Below are 24,400 nucleotides of genomic sequence, written 5' to 3'. Positions count from 1 at the left end.
CATGAAAAAGGTCATAGCTGGGTAATCTATTTTCAGGCAAATTGTGTTTATTGTATTTTATTTTACTCAGCCATAACAATTTTTTTTCTGTTAACCAACTTGCTGGCTGGCAGGCAGGCAGACAGCTACTCATAGACAGGCAGACAGACAGACAGCTACTCATGGAGAATTGGACAGGCAGGCAGTCAGACAGCTACTAATAGACAGGCAGACAGACAGCTACTCATGGACAATTGGACAGGCAGGAAGGCAGACAGCTACTCATAGACAATTGGGCAGGCAGGCAGACAGCTACTCATAGACAGACAGACAGCTACTCATGGACAATTAGGCAGGCAGACAGCTACTCAGACAGGCAGACAGACAGCTACTCATGGACAATTGGACAGGCAGACAGACAGCTACTCATAGACAGGCAGACAGACAAATAACTACTCATGGACAGACAGACAGGCAGGCAGGCAGGCAAAGAGCTACTCATGTTATGTTATTATAACAGCTACTCATGTTATGTGCAATAATTTGTGCAGTTATGGAAACAGCTCTTTGTGTTTATGCAAGAAAATGTAACACATTTATTTATTTACATATTGTGTGCATGCACATTGTACTTTGATACATTTTGCGAAAATAAAGCAATTGAAAGAGAGAAGTTATCAAGTATCATTAATGTCGTAATTTTATCTACTGGCCCCTGGCCCCTTGCCATTTTTGTAATGTGGCCCACAGGTAAATCTATTTGAGTATCCCTGACTTAAACCCTCAATACTGTAAACGTGACCTTTGGCTCTGTACTTGGTCTGCTCTTTTTCCTGTACACCAAACCTTGTTGCAGGAAATAGGTGTTCTAAATCTGATATTTTAGGTGGTTTAAAAAGTCCCTATCAAAGATTTGGCGGCCTCCCTGTATCTGAGGACCCCTCAGACTGGGGGGCCTGGTGTAGAGGGGGAAAAGGAGCGGGCTAATAGAGCTGCTATATACCGTTTAAAGAACTTGAGTTGGGTCTGCGCTTGTTTCCCTTTACACCAAATATTTTAGCAGATCTAGAGATGCTAGGTTCAAGAATAAATCACTTCTGCATCCATACATAAGCTAAACATGTTTACTCAACTATGCTATGCATAAAACAAATGCGATTAGTGCATATAAAATCTTTATTGTGCTGTGGGACACAAACTGAAAAGAAATCATGGTTCCACATTCACACCAAAACATTACAAAATACAAATCTTTCTACCGTAATTCCTCTCATATACATATTCAGCAGCGGGAATCTTACAGATGCACTTCTGGAATTGGATGGGGTTTGGGACTGGTTACTGCTGTAAGAAAAACAGTGACAAATGTATTTTACAAATTAATGCCCAAATGTATACTTCATGCCCAAAATAGAGACAAGTTAAGTGTGGTTACATTTGGATTTTATAAATATTTAATTAAGTTTTAAAGGTTGTGAACACAGGTTATTTTTTTTCCATTGTCTGAAAAGGTTTGGACATAAGAGGTTTCTGCCCAACAGTGACTAAACATAAATGTGTGTATCTGTATGTTTGCATGTCGCTCACCTTGGTCTTGTTTTGAACAGGCAGATATAGTTTAAATTCTGCCGGGAGCTCATCTTCTGAGTACAGTCTGTCTGAGAAATACACCCTCCGTATACGACAGTTGGCATGGATCTGAGAACAGAAAGTGACCGGAGAGAGAGAGAGAGAGACAAAAGGCATGTTTTGAAATATGATAGACAACCTGTTCACCTCAGCTCTGAAAAATATGTTGTGGGACAGTCTTGGCTATGGAGGAAGCACAAGAACGTTATGTTAGCAAATGTTGTGCATGTGCTAAATAAGGCTTGTCGTCACACCTGACACATAGTTGGGGATGTGTGTACATGTGACATTATCTGAGAGTTCTCTCGGCACACTGAAGGACACTGAACACTGCATGTTGAGACAACACACACCTACTAATCACTTTCTCAGGTGTTCTTCCAGGTGGTGATTACATCAATCAAGGTCAGTGGCTTACAGCAACAAACCAATACTTAAATGTCTCTCTCTATTTGACCAGGTAGAATTTCTGTCTGTGTTGGTGTAGTAGCACTACCTGTACACGTAGCGTTTCGATGTAGTTCGTTCCGTAGGCTCTCCGGGTGAAGTCTGTCAGGTTGAACTGAATCTGGTTCCAGCCGTCGTCCAGCCTCATGGGCATGGTGCAGATAAATGGCTTCACCCGCGTCATGCTCTGATAGTTACTCGCCCGAAACCGACGACGCACATTTTTATCATCTAATACCTAAGGAAAAAAGGGTGGGGGAGGAAAACGGGGGAGCTTGATGACATTTGATGCATGCATTTGACTTCATCATACACCTAATGTACCATTTGAAGGCAGTGTGTATTATATGTGTGCATAGTGTCAATGTGTGTGACTGGCTTGTGTTTCAGTAATCCTGTGGCGTTACCTGGACTTCAAAGGTGAAATACTTCTTGAGATTCTTGATGATCATGACCAGAAAGGGAAGTTTGATGCCCAGTGTCTTTTTGGGGTCCGCAGGACATGTTATGTATGTGGTACTGTAGGGAGAAAATGACACATTTTGGAGAGGTTGATGAGAATCATTAAGTGAAGTGATTAGTGATGTTGTGACAAGGTTCAACGGCAGATAAATGATATCACCTGACATTGGTCCCCTCTACCTCCAACACCAGTGACTGAATGTCATTGTCTGTGATTCTCTTGATGTGACCGTTCCTGACCTGTGACCACACACCAACACAATGTCTTTAAGGTTTGCATTTATTAATTTCTGCTGAACAACACCAAAAGAAGCAATCAAACTGCCTGCAGAACGATTTTACGCTTTGACAAACTATCATAAATCTCACTGTAGCTCAGTAAATGACTTCATTTGATTAGGCTGGTTGCTGTTTATTTACTTTCTCAGAGAGCTCAAACCATAACTGTTGCTAATGCTAGCCCCTCTCGACACCCCGTAGTAAAGTTTCTGACATTTGGATGTTTACTTTAAATTTGACGTTAGCTAATGGTTTTTGTAAAAGCATTAGAGACATGTGACACTGAAAATTACGGATTTGGTTTAATCCTAATTTCCTGGCTAAATTTAGACTAAGTATAGTATATAGCAGCACGAGGTTTACTTTTATGACCTGGCAGTAACTTTAGTGGAAACTAGACGCTGATGTATGAACAAATGAATGGTTGTTGTCAGGTTAGGTGGGGTGGTTTGTAGTTAGCATTAGCTTAGCTAGCAGCTACAAAGTGCCGCTTACCTTTTTATCCCATATCTGAAGAGGCTTGCTTCCGATGCTGTACAAGATGGACAGGAATCCGCTTTGAAACGTGTTCTTAAACATGTTCTATAGTGCTTAGTATCGTCCTACGCACATGTGTTGTTGTTTGGCTCGAAGCAAGGCAACTGTTACTAACGTTACGTTTGTTTACGGAATTGGTACTATCTGGTATCTGAAAAAAGGTTCCGTGTGAAACTAAATAACACTCCTCGTTCCGGCTGAGTTATAATGTTAATTACACCGTCTTTTATGGAGAGCGGAAAAAACTATTTTTGAAATATTTCTCGAAGGCACGATGTTGTATCGTCGAGTCCCTGCACTTCCCTGGAGAGGATAATTAACCAATGGTGGTGATTATTCTTTCTTTCTGCAGTCAGTCAGTGCTACAGTAGCTGCGCTGGCTCACTCTGGCTCGCCTCTCAGCTCTTCTCAGTGTTGCTAGGAGACGGAATGCTTCCAGCGCTCATCACTCACATAGAGCTCTGTGGTGGGTTTGGAGTTACATTTTGCAGTGTTGACAAATCTGGAAAAAAAAGTGCTGGAAGCTCCAACAATGTTGTAAAGATTGATTGATTGAAATATTTATTAACAGTTTGCAGAATTACAGTACATTTCAAGCAGAACTCAATACAAAGACTGTTAACTGTGTGAGTGGACGACTCATTACACTTGTTTACAAGAGGGTCCACCTTGTTCAAATAGCTGAGTGCACACTCAACTTCTGTAGAATATTCATTCACTAATTCCCAGACCCCAATGCCATCCTTTTTCTCAGTGCGGTTATATTTATTGATTGATTGAAATTTGTATTCACACAGTAGGCTATGTAGAATGGCCCTGGGTAAGGGTATACATTGATTTAATTGATTGAACATAAATGTAAAAACAGCAACAGAGTACAGTATAGTCAAACACTCAAAAGGGAGCACCAAAGAAAGTCCTTGCTGTCTTGTTTCCATTAAGGCCCTATGTGCAATCAATTCATAGACATGACATGAAGAAAACAACAAAATTCAATATAACCAATAACAACAAACAATCTAAATAATTTCAGCAAAAAAGTAATCAATTTATTATTATAAATCAATACAAAAAATACCGTATTGTGCCAAATATAAAACGACTGATTATAAGACGACCCCCATTTTTCAAGACTCATTTGTGGAAAAAGAACATTGAATGTCAAATAGTCTAGTCCAAAATATAAAGAAATCATCATATATACAGTTAAATAAAGTATAAAAGGGAAAAACATGTACATTGGTACATAACTGCAGTTTCAAATATTTGATCAAATTGGGGACTTTGAATGAAGCATTAGCCTTACAGACTCTTTGTCTGGCTTTAAATGTGCTGGTATCACATAAATCATAGACACAGTATAAGCAATTATATGCTATTATCTTTGGTTTGGCAAAATCTGTGCTTCACAGTAGTTTGTTTGATAGCCTACTTTGAGATACACACACATGTGTTCTCACTTCTCACACAGAACTCACTCACTCACTCACTCACTCACTCACTCACTGCATGCATGATTCCATGAGGGACCTTCTTCAAGTTGTTTATATCACAGTGTTTTATGAGGTGCTGCTTCCTCCGAATATATTCTCTGTTAAGAAAAGCGTAAAAAAAAGTGTCTCTGCCTACATCTGTCTTTCTTGTTTTCTATCTCCATGTTTTATTACAGTATATGTGCAGGCCTCTCTGCCCCATATCTCTTTCGCTCTGTTTCTTTCTACTACTACAAAAAATGTTTATGTAAAGCTGGAGGACTATTCATGTCTCGTTGTGATTCCCTCTCTTTGTCTCTCTCTCTCTCTCTCTCTCTCTCACCTAATGAGACAGTATTTACATATGGATACAAACAGAAGTGCTGTGGGATATCTTTCCTCAGACCCATATAATGGGACCACCCCAGAGACAAACTTTAAATGGACTTTATTGAAAACCCACCCATTCTTTCAAAGTTTCATTTTTGCTCTGAGCAAACCTTTACATTACACTCTGTGCAAGAACCTTCTATTCATTACTTTATGCCCACTCCCTTATTCTTCTGTCATTACTTTCCTTCCTATATTGTTCCTCGCGAGGATTATTTTAATTTTCTGGTTGACTGCTTTTTTTTGTTTCATCTCCTTCCTGCCTTCATGTATCAATATTTTATACACGAGGCCCTTGGACAGTCTGCACAGATTATAAATCAAGTCATCCTCCAAGGCTCAGAAAGAGAGAGCAGACAGAAAAGACGGGAGATTGGAGTCTGAAAGAAAAATAATGGAGAGAACGAGAAACAGAGAGACTTAACAGAACCAGGGAGAATCTAGATTGACACAGTGTTGACATAAAGAGAAGAAGAGAGTGGTAAATAATGAGAAGGGCAGGAGGGGGTCGGAGGGGGTCGGAGGGAGGGAGAGTGGCTGAAGGGTTCTTGGGAGGCAGATGAGAGGAAAGGGAGGTAAAAGAGGGCAGGTTTGGGAGGGAGGTGAGAGAGGATTATTCTGAAGGGTTCTTGGGTCCTGAGAGGATAGGGGGAGAAGAGGGGAGCAGGGAGACAAGGGAATGAAAAAGTGACAAAAACCTAAATTGAAAATAAGCAAGAAAATCATAGTTTTCTATTATGCTTTATACAGAATCTAAAATTCACAGTGTCACTGAGGGGCTGGGTGTGATATGAGAGAAAGAAAATTGAAGCAGTGACTGTAGCAGTGGTAGTTAAGTTAAAACCCCATCTCTTCTGTCCTTCCAGAAAGATAACAGTTCCGTTAGTGTGAGTACATGGGCAACTCACTCCTCTCCAATCATTTGAACAACCACTGCACTACGGACAGAGGGGAAAAGAGAGAGTGGCAGGGAGTGAAACAAAAGGGATACAGAAGAAGAAGAAGACACATAACATTTCAAGTTCTACTAAGAACATCTGCCTCATTTTCTTCACCAGGTAGGTTTCAGAAAACAAAAAAGAAAGAAAACAGACTTTAAGCTGCTTAGACTGTGGTGGAAAGATGACTGGAATACTGTTTATTTATTCATTTAGATGTGTTTTACCGTTACGTCTTTTTGTAGAATTTCTGAGAATTGTGAATTTGTGTGCAATTACATTGATTAGCAGGTACCAATTGACTACTGACATGTTCACTTGACAAATAAAGGGGGGGGGGGGTTAATGATTCATCAATTTCCATACCAATGCCGTGATGACGGGGGGGGGGGGGGGGGGGATACATATATACTGTAACATGACATACAGTAAATCTCACTGGTCTGTCATGGATCATCCATTTTAATGGTATAACTGGGATTTTATATTGTCTTATCTTAGTGCTAAGAATATGTTGATGTGAATCTAGAACCCTGGCAATGTTCCTTCAAGCTGTCTGTGTGTGATGATGTTAACATGACATGTTAACAGATGATAAAAATACTGGACAGACAGAAGAACACAAAACAGACAAAAACCATAGGAACTCATCCGTCTGGTATGAAGGAAGACACTTCCCTCATAACCACTGAGTCTGTTTCCCATAACCATGCAGCTGGTTGCTCCATTGAGTGGCGTGTGAGCATATTGTTCTTTCTAACAAGACTAATTAATAACAAGACTGGAGTAACTGAATGACATTAAACTGAATGGTCACTTTCAGGTGTTGAGTAGAAACCGTGTTCTAACACATTCTTTCTCAACTTCTTTCAAATTCTTTTGATTATTTTCTCTTCCCCCCGACCTACGATCATGGAACATATTTAAAAAAACGCCTGTGCTATGTTTATCACATTCAATTGTAGATTGTCTTATATGTCAACTGTGAAGGGTGTGAAACACATTGACATGTCACCATGTGGAATAAGTGTGTTGCCCCTTATTCAGTCGTGTGTGGGTTTGCAAAAAATGTCACATCCTTTTTGAGCGTGTACTTACTCACGTCCAATGCAAGCGTACAGTAGAAGAACACAGTGTTTATAAGAAACGGAGAGAGACTTTGTAAGTCTCCCTCTCTGGATTAACTTGTGCTGATGTTGAGCATTTTTCATCCTTGTGGGTCATTACTCACAAGGAGGAACCGTGTGTGTGTACGCAAGTGTGATATTTGTCAGAGAGAGAGAGAGAGAGAGAGAGAGAGAATAAGTGTGTATTTCGGACCTACTCCATCACTTTAGATTTGAGAGATTTCTAAACATTACCTCACCTTTATCCGACGGGAGCTGTTATTCAGCATGATTCAATGCTAAATGTTTCAGTCAAATGCAGTCAAACATCTGCAAACATATGCACAGAGATTCAATGTGCTTTCCATACAGAGCTATACAATATACCAAAATAGGTATAGTGTGTGCGTGCGTGCGTGCTCTCTAAGGTTCTCAGCATGAATAGGGTAGCTGAGAGACCTATAGCTGGAACAGTTGAGGAATAGCTGTGTAGGACTGTGGACTGGATCAATAACTGGCCTTCCCTCTCTCCCATTCAGGAACCATTGGTCATCCTACTTAACCGATGGAGAATCTTCTGACAAACCTCAGCTCCACTTCTATCCCTGAGAAAACACCAGAACCTACTAACTGCAGTGGCTGGGACCACCAGTGGGGAGGCCCGTATCTGCGTAAGGTAGCTCACCTAGACACAGAGCTCTACGAAGACTTCTATGCTGTCTGGGTGACCCTCATGGTGAGATGGAGATGTATTCCAGTTGGAAAGGCATGGGTTCAACATCATTGTTGTTCTTCCTTATTTTTTTGGGAATAAAAAAAGTAGGGATAGAGGGGGACAGTTTTACAGAGAGGGGGAGTTCATTCCAAAGTTTAGGGGCAGCTACAGAAAAAGCACGATCTCCCCTAAGTCTCAGTTTGGATTTCGGGACCTCCATGTTGATATTCATTCATCAGCCAACAGTCCCCACTCACAGGTAGTACCCCGCCCCCCCCCCCAGAGAGGACGTATAGGGCCTTAGTCCTACTCCTCCTCCCAGCCCAAATCACACCTTGGAAAGCATGAGTGTCTATTTCAAACAAAGTGTTTTTTGACTGGGGGGTAATATTTTGACAGCCGGAATTGCCTATCATAATTTGACCCCCCAGTATCAGGATGTATTAGGATGTTGATATTCATTCATCAGCCAACACTCCCCACTCACGACGCATAGTGAGCATCAATATGAGCATTAGTGAGGACCAATTACATGGAGATAAGTTTGAAAATGGGAAGTGCTCCTTTTAATTGTACGTTCAAATCAACACTCAGGAGGAATTAGGATACTGTCTGGGGGGTGACTAGGTTTGTATGGTCTGGCACTGGAATCCAAACATACAGGCTATGCTCTTCCCTAAACATAAAGAGGCTTCACTAAAACAATCCAATAAATGTAGGCTACTTGTTCCCCTTCTGGGCTTGGCAGCAAGTTACACAGCACTACCAACTAGAAAAATCACACCCGTGTGAAGTGAGTGTCACTAATATATTAAAGTCTAACTCATGTTGATTAGGTGATGTAATGGTGAAACAAACGGTGGTAATGGTAAAACAAACGGTGTAAACACAAACATTAAACGACATTAACAATAAAGAGACAATATGATGTAAATGACACATTATGACGCACATTTTCCCTTCATTGTCAATGCATTTACAAAACAAACATTGAACAAAAGACAAACATTAAACCTGTGTATAGGAGGGGCTGGCGGCCCTCAAAAATGTGCTGTTCTCCATACGAATAATCGGATAAGTCCGTCTTGATGACATGGTTCTGACGTAATGTGTACCGATTTGTGTGAATATTTGCCACACGGTTTTTCAGCACTTCCAATGTACAGTGTGTTGTTGCAGCATTTACAAATCGTGCATGTGAGACTCAGCTCGACAGATTACTTCATCATTAACTGACATTCCGTCCACTCCCTCTGCCAGGTGTGTAACTGCGTGATGCTGGTAGTTGGGGTCGTGCTGAACAGCGTTGCTCTCTACGTGTTCTGCGGGCCCTCAACCCACCTTTCAGCCACTGTGGTTTATACCATAAACCTGGCCATAGCTGACCTCTTGGTGGCGCTATCACTCCCAGCCCGTATCGCTCTGTACTACAGTGGAGGGAACTGTCTGGCCTGCTCCTACGTGCACGCGTTCAGCTACTTTGTCAACATGTACTGCAGTATCCTCTTTCTGACCAGGTGGGTACGTCAGTGGCCTTCTCCCTTCATCTCTCCATATCCCCTGTTGACAAGTGCATATATTATTGTTTACCACAGCACAGGCATACCAGTTCTCCTAACCTTTTCCTTTTTTAAGCTGAGCCATACAGAGATTTTGTGTGCTTTCCACAATTACTGTTTCTTCAACTCTCCAACAATGTTGTGCGTTTTAATGATCTCGATGATATCAATGCAGATTGTCCCATCTGCTGCAATGTGACGATGCCCCCAGTACAGCCCAGAAGAGACACCACCCAACAGCTGTGGCCTGTGCTCGATATCAGCAGAGCAACATTTGAAATAGGGTTAGGGTAAAACATATGTCAGGTTTCACCTGACAAAAAGGTCAAGCACAATTACATAATCAACCATTATCTCTAGAACAAAGACACAGAACAAGAGTTGTTGTGGCGGCGGCGGCATGGGGTTTGCACACATTTTAAATCAGTGACTGTTACCAAGTTCATTGCCTAATATTCAACCATTGCCTTCATTTGTTCAATCTTTATCCTCTCCTTCCAGTATTTGTGTTGATCGATACCTGGCTGTTGTCCATGCATCCAGTACTCTTCATCGATGGAGAACTACTGGGGCAGCCAAGTGTGTCAGCGCCACCGTATGGCTCTTTGCAGTGGTGGTTACCTACTCCTTCCAGGTAAACAAACACACACGCCCATGCAGGACACGCAGCCACACACACACACACACACACACACACACACACACACACACACACACACACACACACACACACACACACACACACACACACACACACACACACACACACACACACACACACACACACAGAGGAGATGAACCCAAAGTTAATAATAGGAACATAGGAACAGGGTTTGGGACGATTGGTCTGATCTGGTTTGTGTTTTTCTTCCACCTGCTCCTGCAGACCACAGCCTTGGACCTCAGCTCCTCGTGCGTTCTCATCCCGGCCCTCTTCTCCCTCACCATCCTGGAGTTCCTGCTGCCGCTGCTGGCCGTGGTGGGCTTCACGCTGCGCGTGGCCTGCTTCCTCTCGGCCAGCCAGCGGCTGATGCCGCAGCAGAGCCGCGCCAGGAAGATGCGGGCGGTCCGGCTGCTGGCCACCGTGCTGGTGGTCTTCACCGTCTGCTTCACGCCGTTCCATGTCCGCCAGCTGCTGGTCTACTTCCGGGTGGAGATCACGGGCGAGGGGGGGCTGAGGCCGGGGGCGGGGCCCGTGCTGGCCTATCACATCACGGTGACCCTCAGCAGCCTGAACAGCTGCCTGGATCCCGTGGTCTACTGCTTCGTGACGGACAGCTTCAAGCGAGTGTGGCGGAGGAGGAGGCGGCGAGGAGGAGGGGCGAGGGAGACGGATGGAGAGTGGGAAGGTGGGAGGACGAGCGGCGCGGAAGTGGACAGAAACTCCGGGAACAAGTATTCAGGCACGGCGCTGGCGATGGTGCACAGTGTGGCGGCGCTCGCGCTGACCAACTCATCCCGCTCTGTGACCAATGTGTAACGGTTGTCTTTGACAGCTTACACACACACACACACACACACACACACACACACATGTACACACACACACACACACACACACTCCTGTCCCCTCTCAGTTACAGGGAAAGCAGGACAGATGGAAAGAGACAAGGGGAATCTAGGATACAGACACTATTTCATTCTCCTTCATATCAGTCCTAGTCTTTTGAGAGACTGAGCGTGTTCCTGTGGATAAACTGCAATGGCTATCAGACTACACTGCACTGGGTCTGACTGATGAACTATTCTACTGTATGTGAAGCAACTGAAAACTGAATGACCACGTCTTCCTGAAGTATGTATAGTCTAAACTAAAGGCAGACTCTGTCTGAAGAATGACAGAGATATTTGTAACACTCTGCTATGCTGAAACACGATTTAATCCACAAGAGATACAATTAATCAATAATATGAAAATAGCTCTCACTCTGGCCATAAGACCACTGTGGAGAGAGATTCTGAAGCCATGATGTCATCCTTCAGACAGAGCGAAGAACGAAAGGTAAGCCCATTTATACACAATGTGTTGTGAGCTTGTGAATCTGTTGTCTTCGGCATGCAACACCATAGTGCGATGGAGCATAGATTAAGCAGCACGACGTAAAATAGGGAGATAGGGACAGACAGATAAGGGTGAAGGTGAGACAAAAACAGAGAATGTTCTTGATTCAACAAATTTAATAAGCTAGACGCTATCCTATCTGTGCCTGTATAAACACTTGCAACAGTTACTCTTTCAAGTGCTTATTGTAAGCCCACTCGTAATTCCATTGTTTATGACTTTCCCTAAGTGTATAAAAGGAAGCATGCCATGAGAGTCCCACAGAGATCTCCTATATCTCCACAATCTTTTAAATAATCAAAAGCAAAACTAGTTGATTCTCCATTTCAACACTGATGTTGTCGTGATCAAATAGTCCATAATTATTACAAGGTATTATTGATTTGGCTTGGCTCCCAGGGTCACGACATATTTGGTACATAATGTGAATTGTGCAAAATTGTATTAATGAAAGAGGCTTTTGAAGAGATGAGGCGGTACTTCTAAGTGCTCAGTGCAGACCACTTGTTTTATTTCTTTCTCAACTGAATTTATAGAAGCACATAAACGATGCTTAGTGAATAACAGGGATACATCAATCTTATTTAGGGTTTCTTTTTGTTCACCATGCACCTCTTACATAATAGAGAAAATGTTTGTATGTGTCCGTAAGCTTCTATAAAACAAAACAAGTTAGTTAAAACTGTATTGTATACTTATTCCTAAAACAGTTGCCAATTAATTTAGTTAATTTATCCTTCCTAATCCTTCCTTGATATTGTTTTTATTATTTATCTGCTTTTTGTGTTGTTAAGTGTATTACCTTTCATTGATGTTTGGAAACTGTTAGTCAAATAAAGTTATTATTAATTGATTATTGTCTACGCCAGGCCAGGCGGCCAAAAGCCATACATTCAAAGGCCAGAGAACATATGTTTTCCCCCCTGTCCATCCGCCCGTGTTTTTCTATGTGTATGCGTCCTGGTCTGGGAGCAACTCATCTCAGGCACTGTTGGATGGCACGTCCTCTGCTCACATCAGCATGTATTAGTGCCACCATGAAGCCGATTTTACTCCAACAGATTTTGTCCAAAGCTCACACAAATCAGTATCTCTATGGTCATGTGATGAAGACAGATCTGTCAGATTTTTGATGGGTGCTAGCCCCTCCTATGTCCGCAGTTTTGAGGGTTTGTGTAAACACAAACATTGAAGACAAACGTGTGTAAACACAAGCGTTGAAGACAAATGTGAGGACACAAATTGTGATTGGCCAGAATGAGATAATGTATGATGACGTATGATGATAAGAGCACACCTCACTTCACATCATCTTGGCCATCTTGACCAGCAGGGACAGAATAACTGGACTATGGTCTGACTGTGACAGGTCAATTGTGAATATGAACATAAACATGCATTTAAAAAAAGAGAACCAGAAACGACAAAGAAAAGACTTTCGAGCCACATACAGTACATTTCTCCCACTGGGTCACACCAGGAGAGAAGAAATAATACATGATTCCCACTCATGCCTTGTCACTTAAACGCTATAAACCTTGTTGACCGGGGTCCCCCAGGGCTCTATACTAGGACAGCACCACAAAATTCCTTCTTTGGGTCAGATTGCCGGCGGAGGTCAGGCCCACCCTCTCTCTCTACTAGTCAGTTCTCCACGTTAGACCTGAGCGCCGCAGGCCTGAGTCTCTGGTGCAGCCGGTAGTCCTGGCTGGCCGCTCAGCGCTGGGAGGCCAGGGAGTAGAGCTAGTCGTCGGCCAGATCCGACGTCCGAATCCTTTTGTCTCGCGACAGGCCGCTGCTGCAGCGCGGAGAGCGCCTGCCCTCAAAGCCCAGGCTTCCGAAGGCCACCGTGGACGTGAGCTGGGCCTCGCACACCTCCAGCAGAGAGCTGACCTGATCCCTCAGCGCCTGAGATTTGAACCTGCGGGCTGCCAGGTGGAAGAAGACTTGCACGAACGCTGGCAGTCCCATGCCTGCTTCTCTAGAGTCAGCCAGGGAGCTGGAACAGCGGCGTGTGAAATCTATGTATAAGATATCCACAGATGCCATGGTGAAATGGCTGCTGCTTAGCTTACAGTTCTTGATGAAGGTACGGAAGGCGGTGGGACCCAGAGACGTGTTGCCTTTGACACCGAGGAAGCGCAGGAAGATGGCGGAAATGCGCTCCACCAGCCGCAGGTAGTTGAACTGCTCTGTGTATTTGGAGTAGACCTGCTTCAGGCACAGGTGGGGTAGCGTCCCAAACTCCTCCTGCATTATCTCTGGGGAGTCCGCGTCGCCCATGTTCTCCCACTGCTCACAGCTGACTCTTGGCTGGGATCCTGTCATCTCTGGGGAGCTCGAGTCGCCCCTGTTCTCCTCCCACTGCTCACACCTGACTCTTGGCTGGGATCCTGTCATCTCTGGAGAGCTTGTGTCGCCCCTGTTCTCTTCCTCCTGCTCACAGCTGCATCCTGGCTGGGTTCCTGGTACTGTCGTCATGAGGCGCAGCGTTTCTCTAATAACACCCACTTTGACCTCCTCGTCGAGTGGACTGGGGATGTGCTCAAACACCCCGGGGGCCACCTGCTGTGTATGTTCTATTTTCATGCTGGGGTTGGCATTCACCTCTAGTAATACTGGCTTCAGGTTCTCCATGAGGAGGATGTCAAATCCTAAAATCTGGAAACAAGATGGTCCTGGTTTTCCAGGGGGTATATTCGCTTGGTAGTACACTTTAAGTTCAGGCTCCACGGCAATGATCGTCTTAATGACCAGCGAGCTGATGTCCGACCACACCTTCTTGATGTCCACCCCTTTAGAGGCCAGCCGGTTGAGCACACTGGAGAAGGTGCGCTTGCTGCCTGTGTTCAGGCTGTCTGAGTGGACAAAGTTATCACTACGGGCATTGAGAGAGTAGTTAGTCAGGTGCATGAAGACATGGCTTAGATTCTTCTGGCTGGGCTCCTGGTAAAGCTCGGTGCAGAAGCGCGTCAGTCCTTCCTTGGCAATGTAGATCTCCAGTGGCTCCAGGGACTTGATCAGCACGTAGAGGCGAATGTCAAACTTGAGCTTGTCGATGAGCAGCGGCCTGTGGATGTACTCCTGGACCAGCGCCTGTTTGGCCTGGTACCCCCCCGGCATGATCCTCAGGTCACTGGGGTCACGGATGAGAAAGATGCCGTCGCCCTGGGAGCCGCCGTCCGGCTTCACGATGAAGGTGGGCCTCAGCGCCGGGTCAACCTCCTTCACCGTGCGGATGTGTGCCGAGAACTGCTCGTATTCCTCCGGGTGGATCCAGGAGCGAGGGTAGAAGTTGTACTCCTCTGGGAACAGCTCCTGCATAGTCCTCACGGCCCGGGTCAGTGTGGTCTTCCTCAGCATGTCGTTCATACCTGGGAACTTGTTGACCTGCCCGGAAGCGAGGCAGGTGTCATGGAAGGACAATCCATGCCAGTAGATATCACACGCTTTACGCTGTCCATGAGGAAACACCTGAGGAAGTTGAGGAAACACTTTCCATCTCAGCTGCTTGATGCTAAGCTTCACTGCCTCCAACGTTGCATTGGCCTTCGAGGTGTCAACCGTCACAGGTCGCTTGACTCGTCTCTTTCTCGCCAGTTTTAACCCGTCATCTCGGTGGCCATCCTTGGCATCTGTGGGTCTGTGGTATAGGGCACGATGTTTTGGTGGTTTGGTAAAAGGTATTTAATTTGTAATTACGTCACTTCCAGTGCCATCTCCTTATTTGGTGTTGCCAAATGCATATCCACGGCTTCCCAAGCCGTGCATATCCACGGCTTCCCAAGCCGTGCATGCCTATTCCCACTATAGGCTGAGGAAGAAATGCCACTTGACAGTTTTCAAATCAGCCTCAGAAAACATCAGGTAAGTGATATGCATACGCAAAGTAACCACAGTATACCACTAATCAATTTACTAATTACCTGTATATTGTGGTGTCTCAATGGTTAATTACCGCCCAACATGCAAGCGCCGCTCACATGTACACACTTGCAAAAAAAGAAAATAAGAAAATAACTTTTAAGTTACATTTTCTCTACACTAGAGTGTGCTGTTGGTTAAAGGTAGGAAGTGTGTCTCAATTTACATAAACACATCTTAAATCTGTCTGAGGCTTAAATGCTGCTACTGTAATGATGACTGAAAAATAACAATTATTAGGCCTATTATTATTATTATTATTATTATTAATTGACTTGGATCCCCACTATAGTTTAACACTTTGAATATATCATTCATGATATGAAATGAGTTGACCAGCAAAGCAGAAGTCTTGTCTACTACTAGTACTACATAGCATTGCTATAGCTTTTACTGAACGCCAGATGTCATCTGTGAAACTGTACTACTGTACTAACTGTATAGCCTAGGGCTACATTAAAGCGCCATGCAAATCCTGTTTCAACATAGAAGTAAAATTGTTTAATTGAGAAGTTAATTAAGTTCTGTAAATGCAGTCAGTTCAAGCTGTTTTATTTGATTTGAAGCTGTATAGGTCTACTGTCGCAGTAAACCAGGTTATATAGCCTACCTATATATAATAATATTTTATTATGCTAATTACATGTAAATGTCTAATATTTTACATGTGTAGGCCTATTCATGATGTGTCACTGTTCTCCTCCTCATTAGCTGGTGTGTGTGTGTGTGTGTGTGTGTGTGTGTGTGTGTGTGTGTGCGCGCGCGCGTGCGTGCGTGAGCGTGTGTGTGCGTGTGTGCGTGCGTGTACTAGCTTCCAGCAGCAGCCATATTGGAATGCTGGATGTGGGGAAGGGAAGCAGGAATAGGGAGAGCGAGCGAGAGAGAGAGAGAGAGAGAGAGAGAGAGAGTAAAGGCACACTTATACTCCAGTTATACAACTGAAATAACGGATTATTTATTGAGAATACCGCAGTTATCCTGCCGACAAAGTGAAGACAAACACCGGCACGTCCCGGGCTGAGACCAATCAATGTGAGTGATATTTGTTTTTATGACGTTTATTCTTTAGAGCTAAAACAAATCAGGGAAAGGCGGTGAAATGTTCACCTTATAAACAAGTATTAGCCAATGGTAGTCGCTTCCTCACGACATTATTTGTCAATTATTTTCATTGTATGTGGGGAAACGTCGTACAACAACAACATTATGGAGACTGTGAGAGTATATATAGTTTTACTTTTAGTGCATTGAGAGTGAGCTAGCCTAGCCGCTGTCCCAGTGCCTCCTACTACCACTCTCGTAGCCAGAGAATCACATGTATTCAATGTAGTTATAGGTTCACCCAGGCAGTGACTGTTGGAACTCTTGGCTGGATTAGCCTTTCATTTGATCTCAAACGTTTGATTCTCGTAGCTACATTGTTGCGTTGGGAGTTGTTGTTGTTGTTTCATATTGTCTTTCATATAGTTTTTGTTAATCGTGAAGTTGACCCCGAGACTGCCAAATTCACTTCCAGCCCGCGGCACGAGTCTGATGAGAAGCAGGTTGTAGTCTGACTAGACTTTTTCCTCTATTTGTTTACCTCTTTGTTGCGAAACTACATGACGTAACCATCCAGGAACCTTCCTCCTACCTGTATTGTGTAGTGTACAGAGCTTTATGAAAGTTTTGGTGTACGGCTTGCAAGCAGCCAGACATATTCATCCCATCCACATCCTGTACTGAGATTTGGCACACTGGGGGACGGGGGTGTGCTGCAGAGATCAACATAGAGGCATTGTACAAAACAAATTACATTCACTTCAATGTGATTTGCCATGCAACTGATGTCCAGTCTGTTTGAGATCTATATTTATAGTAACACTTGACAGTGACACTATGAGATTATCATGCTGCATAACTATTTCTCAGACACACCTTTGTTTTGCCACTATGTAGAAGGAATTGGTTCTATTCTCAGTATTCTGTTATATATTCTATTTCTTTATCCAGAGCAACAACACAGAGAGACAGACGGAGCTAGAAGTCAGTAGATTACAGTGTATGCTGCTCATAATTGCTCTAAGTACGGCATGATAATAATCACTGCAGAGAGACTGTGTGTGTGTGTGTGTGTGTGTGTGTGTGTGTGTGTGTGTGTGTGTGTGTTCTAAAGATAAACTATTCAGTTTGGTAGCCACAATGTGTGACTTCTTCTGGTAGAGTGACATGTTATATCCAAGGTATTTAATATGATACATACTGTACATTACACAGATACCTTTTGTTAGTAGCCAAAACATTTCTTGTTTTGGCTAATGGTTACGTATCGGTTGTTCAAGGATCCCCACATGAATGTGTATTTATTTAGCCATATACCCCCATTTGAAAACATTTTTGTGCCAATGGTAAGAGTCTAAGAGATAACATTTTCAAAAATAGCTTACAATGCAACGCAACGAAAAAGGGCACAAAAAAAATAATTTAGGTAGTGGAAATAGCCAATCTACAGTACAAGCTCAGACGATGTGATGCTTTGTGAGCTTGTAGATTGTCTATTTTCGCAATATTTTGTGTCACGTCATATCTTGACTACCGAGTAGACTACTGAAAATGATTTGCTCTGCAGCGTGAATCGGTTACTGTGTGTGTGTGTGTGTGTGTGTGTGTGTGTGTGTGTGAAAACTAAAGGAAGTGATCTGTGTGTGTCTCCTGGATGTCCTGTGTGCTGAACATGTGTGTAATTGTGTATGGTTCTTCTTAAAAATTTGATTTGTCCTCCCACATGTGGTTTCAGCTGTGAAGGAAGAGGTGCTTGCGTGTGTGCGTGCTTGCGTGTGTGTGTGTGTGTGTGTGTGTGTGTGTGTGTGTGTGGACAGGAAGGCTGGATGAAGGTCCATAATTCCATTTGCTTCTGGATTGGTTGCATTCAGGATGTGGACCCCTGTGTGTGTAAACACGCACACACACACACACACACACACACACACACACACACACACACACACACACACACACACACACACACACAGAGCTTTTACTGTACATCCTAAAACATGCTGTGTCCCTCAGGAGCTGAAAGGAAAACGCCTTCTTCCTCTTAGCGCCAACAACGCCACACAGAACGTACTGTGTGAGAGAGAGGGAGAGAACCTGTGTGTTTATGTTGTGTGGAGATAAAAGTTTAGCCAGTTGGACATATCTGTATCTGTACTGTAATTTACACTTGCTCACTAACTGTTTTTGAATGTTTGTGTTTGTGCAAGAATGTGTGTGTCTCTGCTATCATTGGCAGCCATATGGTGGAGGTCTGGTGGATGAGACCCCTGAGAACTACAGTACTATGTTGTGTCTTGTATGAGAACCTACGCCTTCTGGTGCTCCATGATTTTGTGAATGTACTCGGCTGCACCTTCAGTAGTTCTTTCCTTGCACAGTACAGTATACTTCCTGGACATAATGGTTCATGTGAATGAATGATTGATTGAATACTTTATTAGACAGAAATGTAAAGAGCACGAGGTATAGTCGTGAATCATGATTGATACTGTACTATGGATAGAAAACAATAAGACAATGCTCCAGATGGCAACATTGTGTGCGTGTGTGTGTGTGTGTGTGTGTGTGTGTGTGTGTGTGTGCGCATGCGTGTGTGCGCACATTTGATCGTGTCCCTTACAGCGCTGACAGCCAGGGACAGCGTTTCTAGCTTGTAGATCTGCTACATTTGATGCTTATGTGTGACACTGTAGTATGATCAAGTAAGGACATTCTAGTAAAGACTTTTTTTTGTTGGTCTGTGAATCTGTTGCAGCAGGAATATGGAATATTGACTATTAAATACTACAAGGCGAAAGCAAAAGCACCCATTATAGTAGGCATCATTGTTTGATATGCATATTTATACCTTTCACACAATTCATTCTAACTTCATAATTCACGCTAATTTAATTTTGTTAAGGTTTTATTACATTATTGACAAATTATATGCTTGTATTATTCTAAGTAAGTAATCATGTCCCTGAAAAACGCTGCCCTCCCCTGTTCTAAATTGATGATCATGGACTTCAGAGACAGTGGAATCTTAAAATACATACAACATGATGACGGTTTTCACAGTGCAGTAGAGTAGTTTACAGGCTGCGGTGCCTGAGATAGAGTCTGATTTGTTGTGTGCCTGCGTGTGCATGTCCTGGTTCAATAAACTGTCTGGGTAAATGGACGTTAATGTGCACGTTTGGAGATGGAGGAGGAGGAACCATTCTAGCATAATACTACTGTAGTGTACTTGCTGCCTATTGGATCTGAAAGTTGCTACAATGGTAGGAAATTACATCATTGCTTTGACTCGTCTGTCCTAAGGGCGAACACGTGCACACACACACACACACACACACACACACACACACACAATGCACATCAAAGGAAAGGTCCACACAAGTAGGACACAACACATACTACAGTACTACTACGCAAGTGCGCACACACACGCACACACAGTCACACAGTCACACACACACACACACACACACACACACACACACACACACACACACACACACACACACACACACATGCACACTCAGCAATACTAGTAGCTACAGAACTTTATTTTATACTTTGGTTGCATGCCGGTGTCTCGCACCGGATATGGCAGATCTGCAAGCTCACACCACACCACAGTGTGACTCGACGTGAGCTTGTAGAGCTGCTATTTTCGGTACACAGTCAAGTATAAATCAGGCTGAAGGCTGTATCCTTGGTTTAGCGTGTCTAGTCGGTGATGAATGGAACTGGAACACAGTTTCTACTGTACCTCGTATCTCTACACCATCAAATGTTTATACCAGTGGTTCCCAAACTTCTTCATGTCAAGGACCCCCAAATTGACACTAATTAGCCCGTAGACCCCCATTTGAAGAGATATGCCAGGGACCCCCCATAAGAGAAGATTTTTACGGCTCTAGCGGTGATTCTCAACCCGTCAATGTTAATTTAACTCTGATACAAATGGACCCTATGTGTAACGGGTCCATTTGGTTCCATTTTATACACTCTCAGAGTTACAGACCCAAAAGGGTCCATTTGGTTACAAACTATCATTTAGCCCCCTGGAACTCCCTCAAGGACCCCCGGACCCCACTTTGGGAACCACTGGTTCAGATGGTAGTTTCAGGCTCTCCTTTCTTTTCTGCTGCATCAGAAAGACAATATGGACATATATAATGGACATACTGTAAATAATGGACATATATAATGGACATATATGGAGGTCACAAGTTGGATTTGAACGCCAGCAACAAGTCCAGTGAATGGTGTCCAGTTTTATCCACCAGCATCAACAGTCAAAACAACAACACTGACTCTGTCTGCATGTTTGTAATTCAGATAATACACACAGTCAAAAAGCACAACTAGCGTTATGTGGTATATACATCAGAATACAGTGGTACATATTGTTAATGTGATATCTCGCTTTTTAGCTGCTGCCAACACCGCATACACTCTGGCTGGAGAACTACTGTGTGTGTGTGTGTGTGTGTGTGTGTGTGTGGTGTTCGAGAGGACGGCTTGGGTAATTACATAGGAGTGAGTCAGAGAGAAGGAGAGAAAGGAACAATTGTTGAGCTTTGTCATACTGAGATAGAGAGCGAGAGAGACATAGAGACTGGAGGAGGCGAGTGAGACGACTAATGTAATTCATTCATGCAGCGAACTAGGGACTAATGAGATGGGTTTTTAACCTGTGGACCAGCTACCCTGCCCTCGCTCTGTCACCTCTTCTCTCTTGGGATGTTGCACTGTGCACACTGTGTTACACTGAGCACGAATGACCAAAATTGCTGTTTAAACAAGAAATGTTGACACAGTCATATTTGTCAGGTGAAACAAGCATTCGGAAATACCGCAACGAAGCGCACTCACCTATTAGTTGGGGGGGGGGGGGGGGGTCTCGACACAGCCTAAAAAGGTTGAGAACAACTCATGTGAAACTGACTAATCCGATATTTAGAACTGTTGACCGGATGTTTCAGCAAATGTGGTATAAAAGTGTTTCTGAATGGGCACAGCATGCAGTGCAGCACCTTGTTTAGTTGGCTGTCTGAAGTGCTGAATGCACTAGATTTACTCTGATTAATTGTGCAGCTCACGGTTTGTGCTGCTTTGACCAGAGGGGAGCTGGAACTGCTGACTGTGCCGTTGATAAGTAGCCTCCGTCAGACCAGTCCACAGTGAACTGAAAACACACTTCAGACTTCACTTTGGCTCCAAGTATGGAATATATCACAGAGCAGGTTTTGAGGTACAACATATTGGTACATTTGCAATAGCAGGCAGGTACACAACATATAAATGATGCTTTCAATTCAAGTGAACTGTATCATGTATCATTTTAGGTGTTTTTAATACAGGCTATCACACCTGATCACATCATCTTTCAATACAATGTCTCGTTTGTTCGTTCGTTCGTTCATTCGTTCATTCATTCATTCATTCATTCACAAGTTGGATATGCTGTGTGTGTGTGTGTGTGTGTGTGTGTGTGTGATTGGTTTCTGCTTATATCGACTCCACCCACACACACGCACACACACACACGCACACACACACACACACACACACACACACACACACACACACACACACACACACAGTGTAGAGATCATGGAGTCCAGGAAAACACCTGGAAACAGGCCACAAGCATGACAGCACGCATGCACGCACGCCAGTCTGTCTGGTAGTGAGAGTTGGCCATTTTGTGTGCGTGCGTGTGTGTGCATGCGTATGTACGTGTGTGTGAGACAGTGTGTGTGCGTGTGTGTCAGATTAGTCGTCATCAGAGTCGTTGCAGTGACAACGGGTCCTTCAACAATGGATAGGTCAGTGAACTAGTCTCTGCCTGTCTGTCTGCCAGCCTCATTGTGTTTCTGTCTCTCTGTGTCTGTCAGACTGTCCATCAATCCCATTTTGTCCTGTCGGTTTGTTTGTGAGTCTTGAGTGTCTGATTTAAACCCACCCTCCGTCTTGCTGTCCCTCTCTCTCTCTGTCTTTTCTCTTACAGTGACCTTCTAACTTTAATGAACTGTTGACTAAACTGCTCAGACACTCCAAACCTTTGACTAACGTTGAGTTTGACGCCATGGCTATGTTCTGGCTGAACATTATGCTGGCGTCCTCACAGCAGTGTGAAAATCTTTGAATGTCTTTAGATGTGATGTACCCAGGCCAGGCCGGTCCTATGTGCCTTTAGAAAATACAATATACAAGCTCTAATCTCAATGCGTCTGCCACACATTGAGAGCTTGTAAATTGGACATTTTCAGTTATTATTTTATTATTAGGGCATTTGAAGTGATATAGCAATACAATACAATACTGAATGCTAGTCATACTAGCAATGTGTTCATTAAGTTCCATAAAATCTTGCCTCGGTTATTTCATATATAAAGCCTCAATCTGATTTCTTCACCTGGTTGTCAGTATGTAGAACAGCAGGAACATTACTAAAACATCATAATTTTACATATTGTGTCAATTGTTTAGGTGTGTGTGTGTGTGTGTGTGTGTGTGTGTGTGTGTGTGGGTCGATCCCTTCATAATGTTTCACTAATAACATTGTAGGTCATACAAACATTTTCAGTCGTGAGATTTAATTTAGCTTTAATCCATGGAAACCCTACTTGACACCTACTGCCAATATAGCCTGCAACAAGAGCAAATCTGCTTTTGTGAACACTCGCTCGCTCGCACACACACACGCACACACACACACACACACACACGCACACACACACACACACACACACACACACACACACACACACACACTAGCAGGGTGTCGTAAAGACTGTTCAGGCTGGTGGCATGATGCATCTGAGATTAGTGAAGAAGACGACTGTTGATTCTCAGTTAACTTACTATGTGGGAAACAGCCCAAGCAAGCTTTCATTTGATGTTTGTGGTGTCGAAGGGACGTGAATCAAGAAGGATGAACTGTATTTCTTTTATCAACTTTCAAACTCGTGTCACTATTTCTGACATGCCGAAAATGTTCAAACCTTTTCAAAAAAATGCTCTTTTCATTGCAGAGCTACAACTTGTTACAATGCGATACGTTGGGATCATGGAGACAGTTTTATTGTGATATTACTCATTTATGTGCTTCTCCCCCAGTCAGTGTGACAGTCTTACCTCTAGAGGGTGCTAATAACACACCAGCTGATCTGGTGTGGATAGTAGAGGGATACCCCGGCCTAGAAAGAGGGAAAGGGAGACAGATCAAGATGAAGCTGATGGACTGGCCTTGTAATAGCATATTGTGTCTGTGTGTGTTTGTCTGTCTGTCAGATTTGGTCCCACTAATCCAGTCGCTTGATTAATCTGCTTTTCTACTCAGCAGCACCTCTGGTCGGTCGGTCATCGTTGCTATAGTTTGAATGTGAATCCCCAACCAAATCCTATTTCAGAGCCGAATAAAAGTCGGTTCGGCTCTGTAGAGCCTACAATGTGACGGTTGTTCGGGGGGTGGGTACGGTCCTAAAGTCGTCTCTTCGGTGCTACTGAAATTTTCTGACGAGCCGAAATAATTTCTATGAATCGGCCCTAAGTGATTTTCTTTGGTTAAAATTTGTGTTAAAAATCAAGTCGGAATACCAATTTGATCAAATCAGGATAGAGATTAAACAAGTGGAATTGTAAGGGATGACACAAAGAAATGATAATCGCATTATTTTTCAGAATTTATCTTGCATATTGGTTTATTATTATTAAACTATTGACTTATTCTATGTTATTCTGTTACTTTTTAAATTAAATTATTGACTTATTCTATGTTTACTTTGCAAATGCAATAATTTAAATGGCAGTCTATGATACAATTTAAAAACAGTTGCAAGTGGTGGTCTGGTGATGGGGTAGTGC

The 24,400-nt window shown here is 43.4% G+C and overlaps 3 protein-coding genes across 4 annotated transcripts; 1 reads left to right on the top strand and 2 right to left on the bottom strand.

The window, feature by feature from the left end:
* Nucleotides 1-1,141: 1,141 nt before the first annotated feature.
* On the bottom strand, nt 1,142-3,728 carry cfap20 (cilia and flagella associated protein 20). 2 transcript variants are annotated; one of them, XM_080786772.1, is made up of 6 exons: nt 3,292-3,728; nt 2,678-2,757; nt 2,463-2,574; nt 2,105-2,293; nt 1,567-1,677; nt 1,142-1,323 (listed from the first exon to the last, which is right to left on the bottom strand). In XM_080786772.1, exons 1-6 carry the CDS (start codon nt 3,373-3,375, stop codon nt 1,318-1,320), a joined length of 582 nt encoding a protein of 193 aa, XP_080642898.1. In that variant the 5' UTR covers nt 3,376-3,728; the 3' UTR covers nt 1,142-1,317. The 2 variants fall into 2 exon arrangements, with proteins under 2 accessions (XP_080642898.1, XP_080642899.1); XM_080786773.1 differs by having other exon boundaries at nt 1,142-1,320.
* A 2,418-nt stretch (nt 3,729-6,146) lies between these two features.
* Nucleotides 6,147-10,993, top strand: LOC308331692 (G-protein coupled receptor 20; the record flags this gene model as incomplete). The annotated part of the gene is made up of 5 exons (XM_080787183.1): nt 6,147-6,253; nt 7,779-7,975; nt 9,215-9,471; nt 10,015-10,147; nt 10,400-10,993. The coding sequence occupies exons 2-5, from the start codon at nt 7,805-7,807 to the stop codon at nt 10,991-10,993; spliced, it is 1,155 nt and encodes a 384-aa protein (XP_080643309.1). The 5' UTR covers nt 6,147-6,253; nt 7,779-7,804.
* Nucleotides 10,994-13,219: 2,226 nt separating this feature from the next.
* Nucleotides 13,220-18,864, bottom strand: LOC308331691 (tubulin polyglutamylase TTLL11-like; the record flags this gene model as incomplete). Its single annotated transcript, XM_080787182.1, is given in 5 exon segments — nt 13,220-13,292; nt 13,294-13,321; nt 13,324-13,894; nt 14,021-15,218; nt 18,848-18,864. Coding segments are annotated over 5 exon segments (1,887 nt in total).
* Between the last annotated feature and the right edge of the window lie 5,536 nt (nt 18,865-24,400).

This window comes from Protomyctophum bolini (genome assembly GCF_963924005.1).
Source record: "Protomyctophum bolini genome assembly, chromosome: 17".
NCBI classification, from domain to species: domain Eukaryota; kingdom Metazoa; phylum Chordata; class Actinopteri; order Myctophiformes; family Myctophidae; genus Protomyctophum; species Protomyctophum bolini.
Note: the sequence above shows the minus strand (reverse complement) of the source record. Positions and strands in the feature narration are given on the sequence as shown.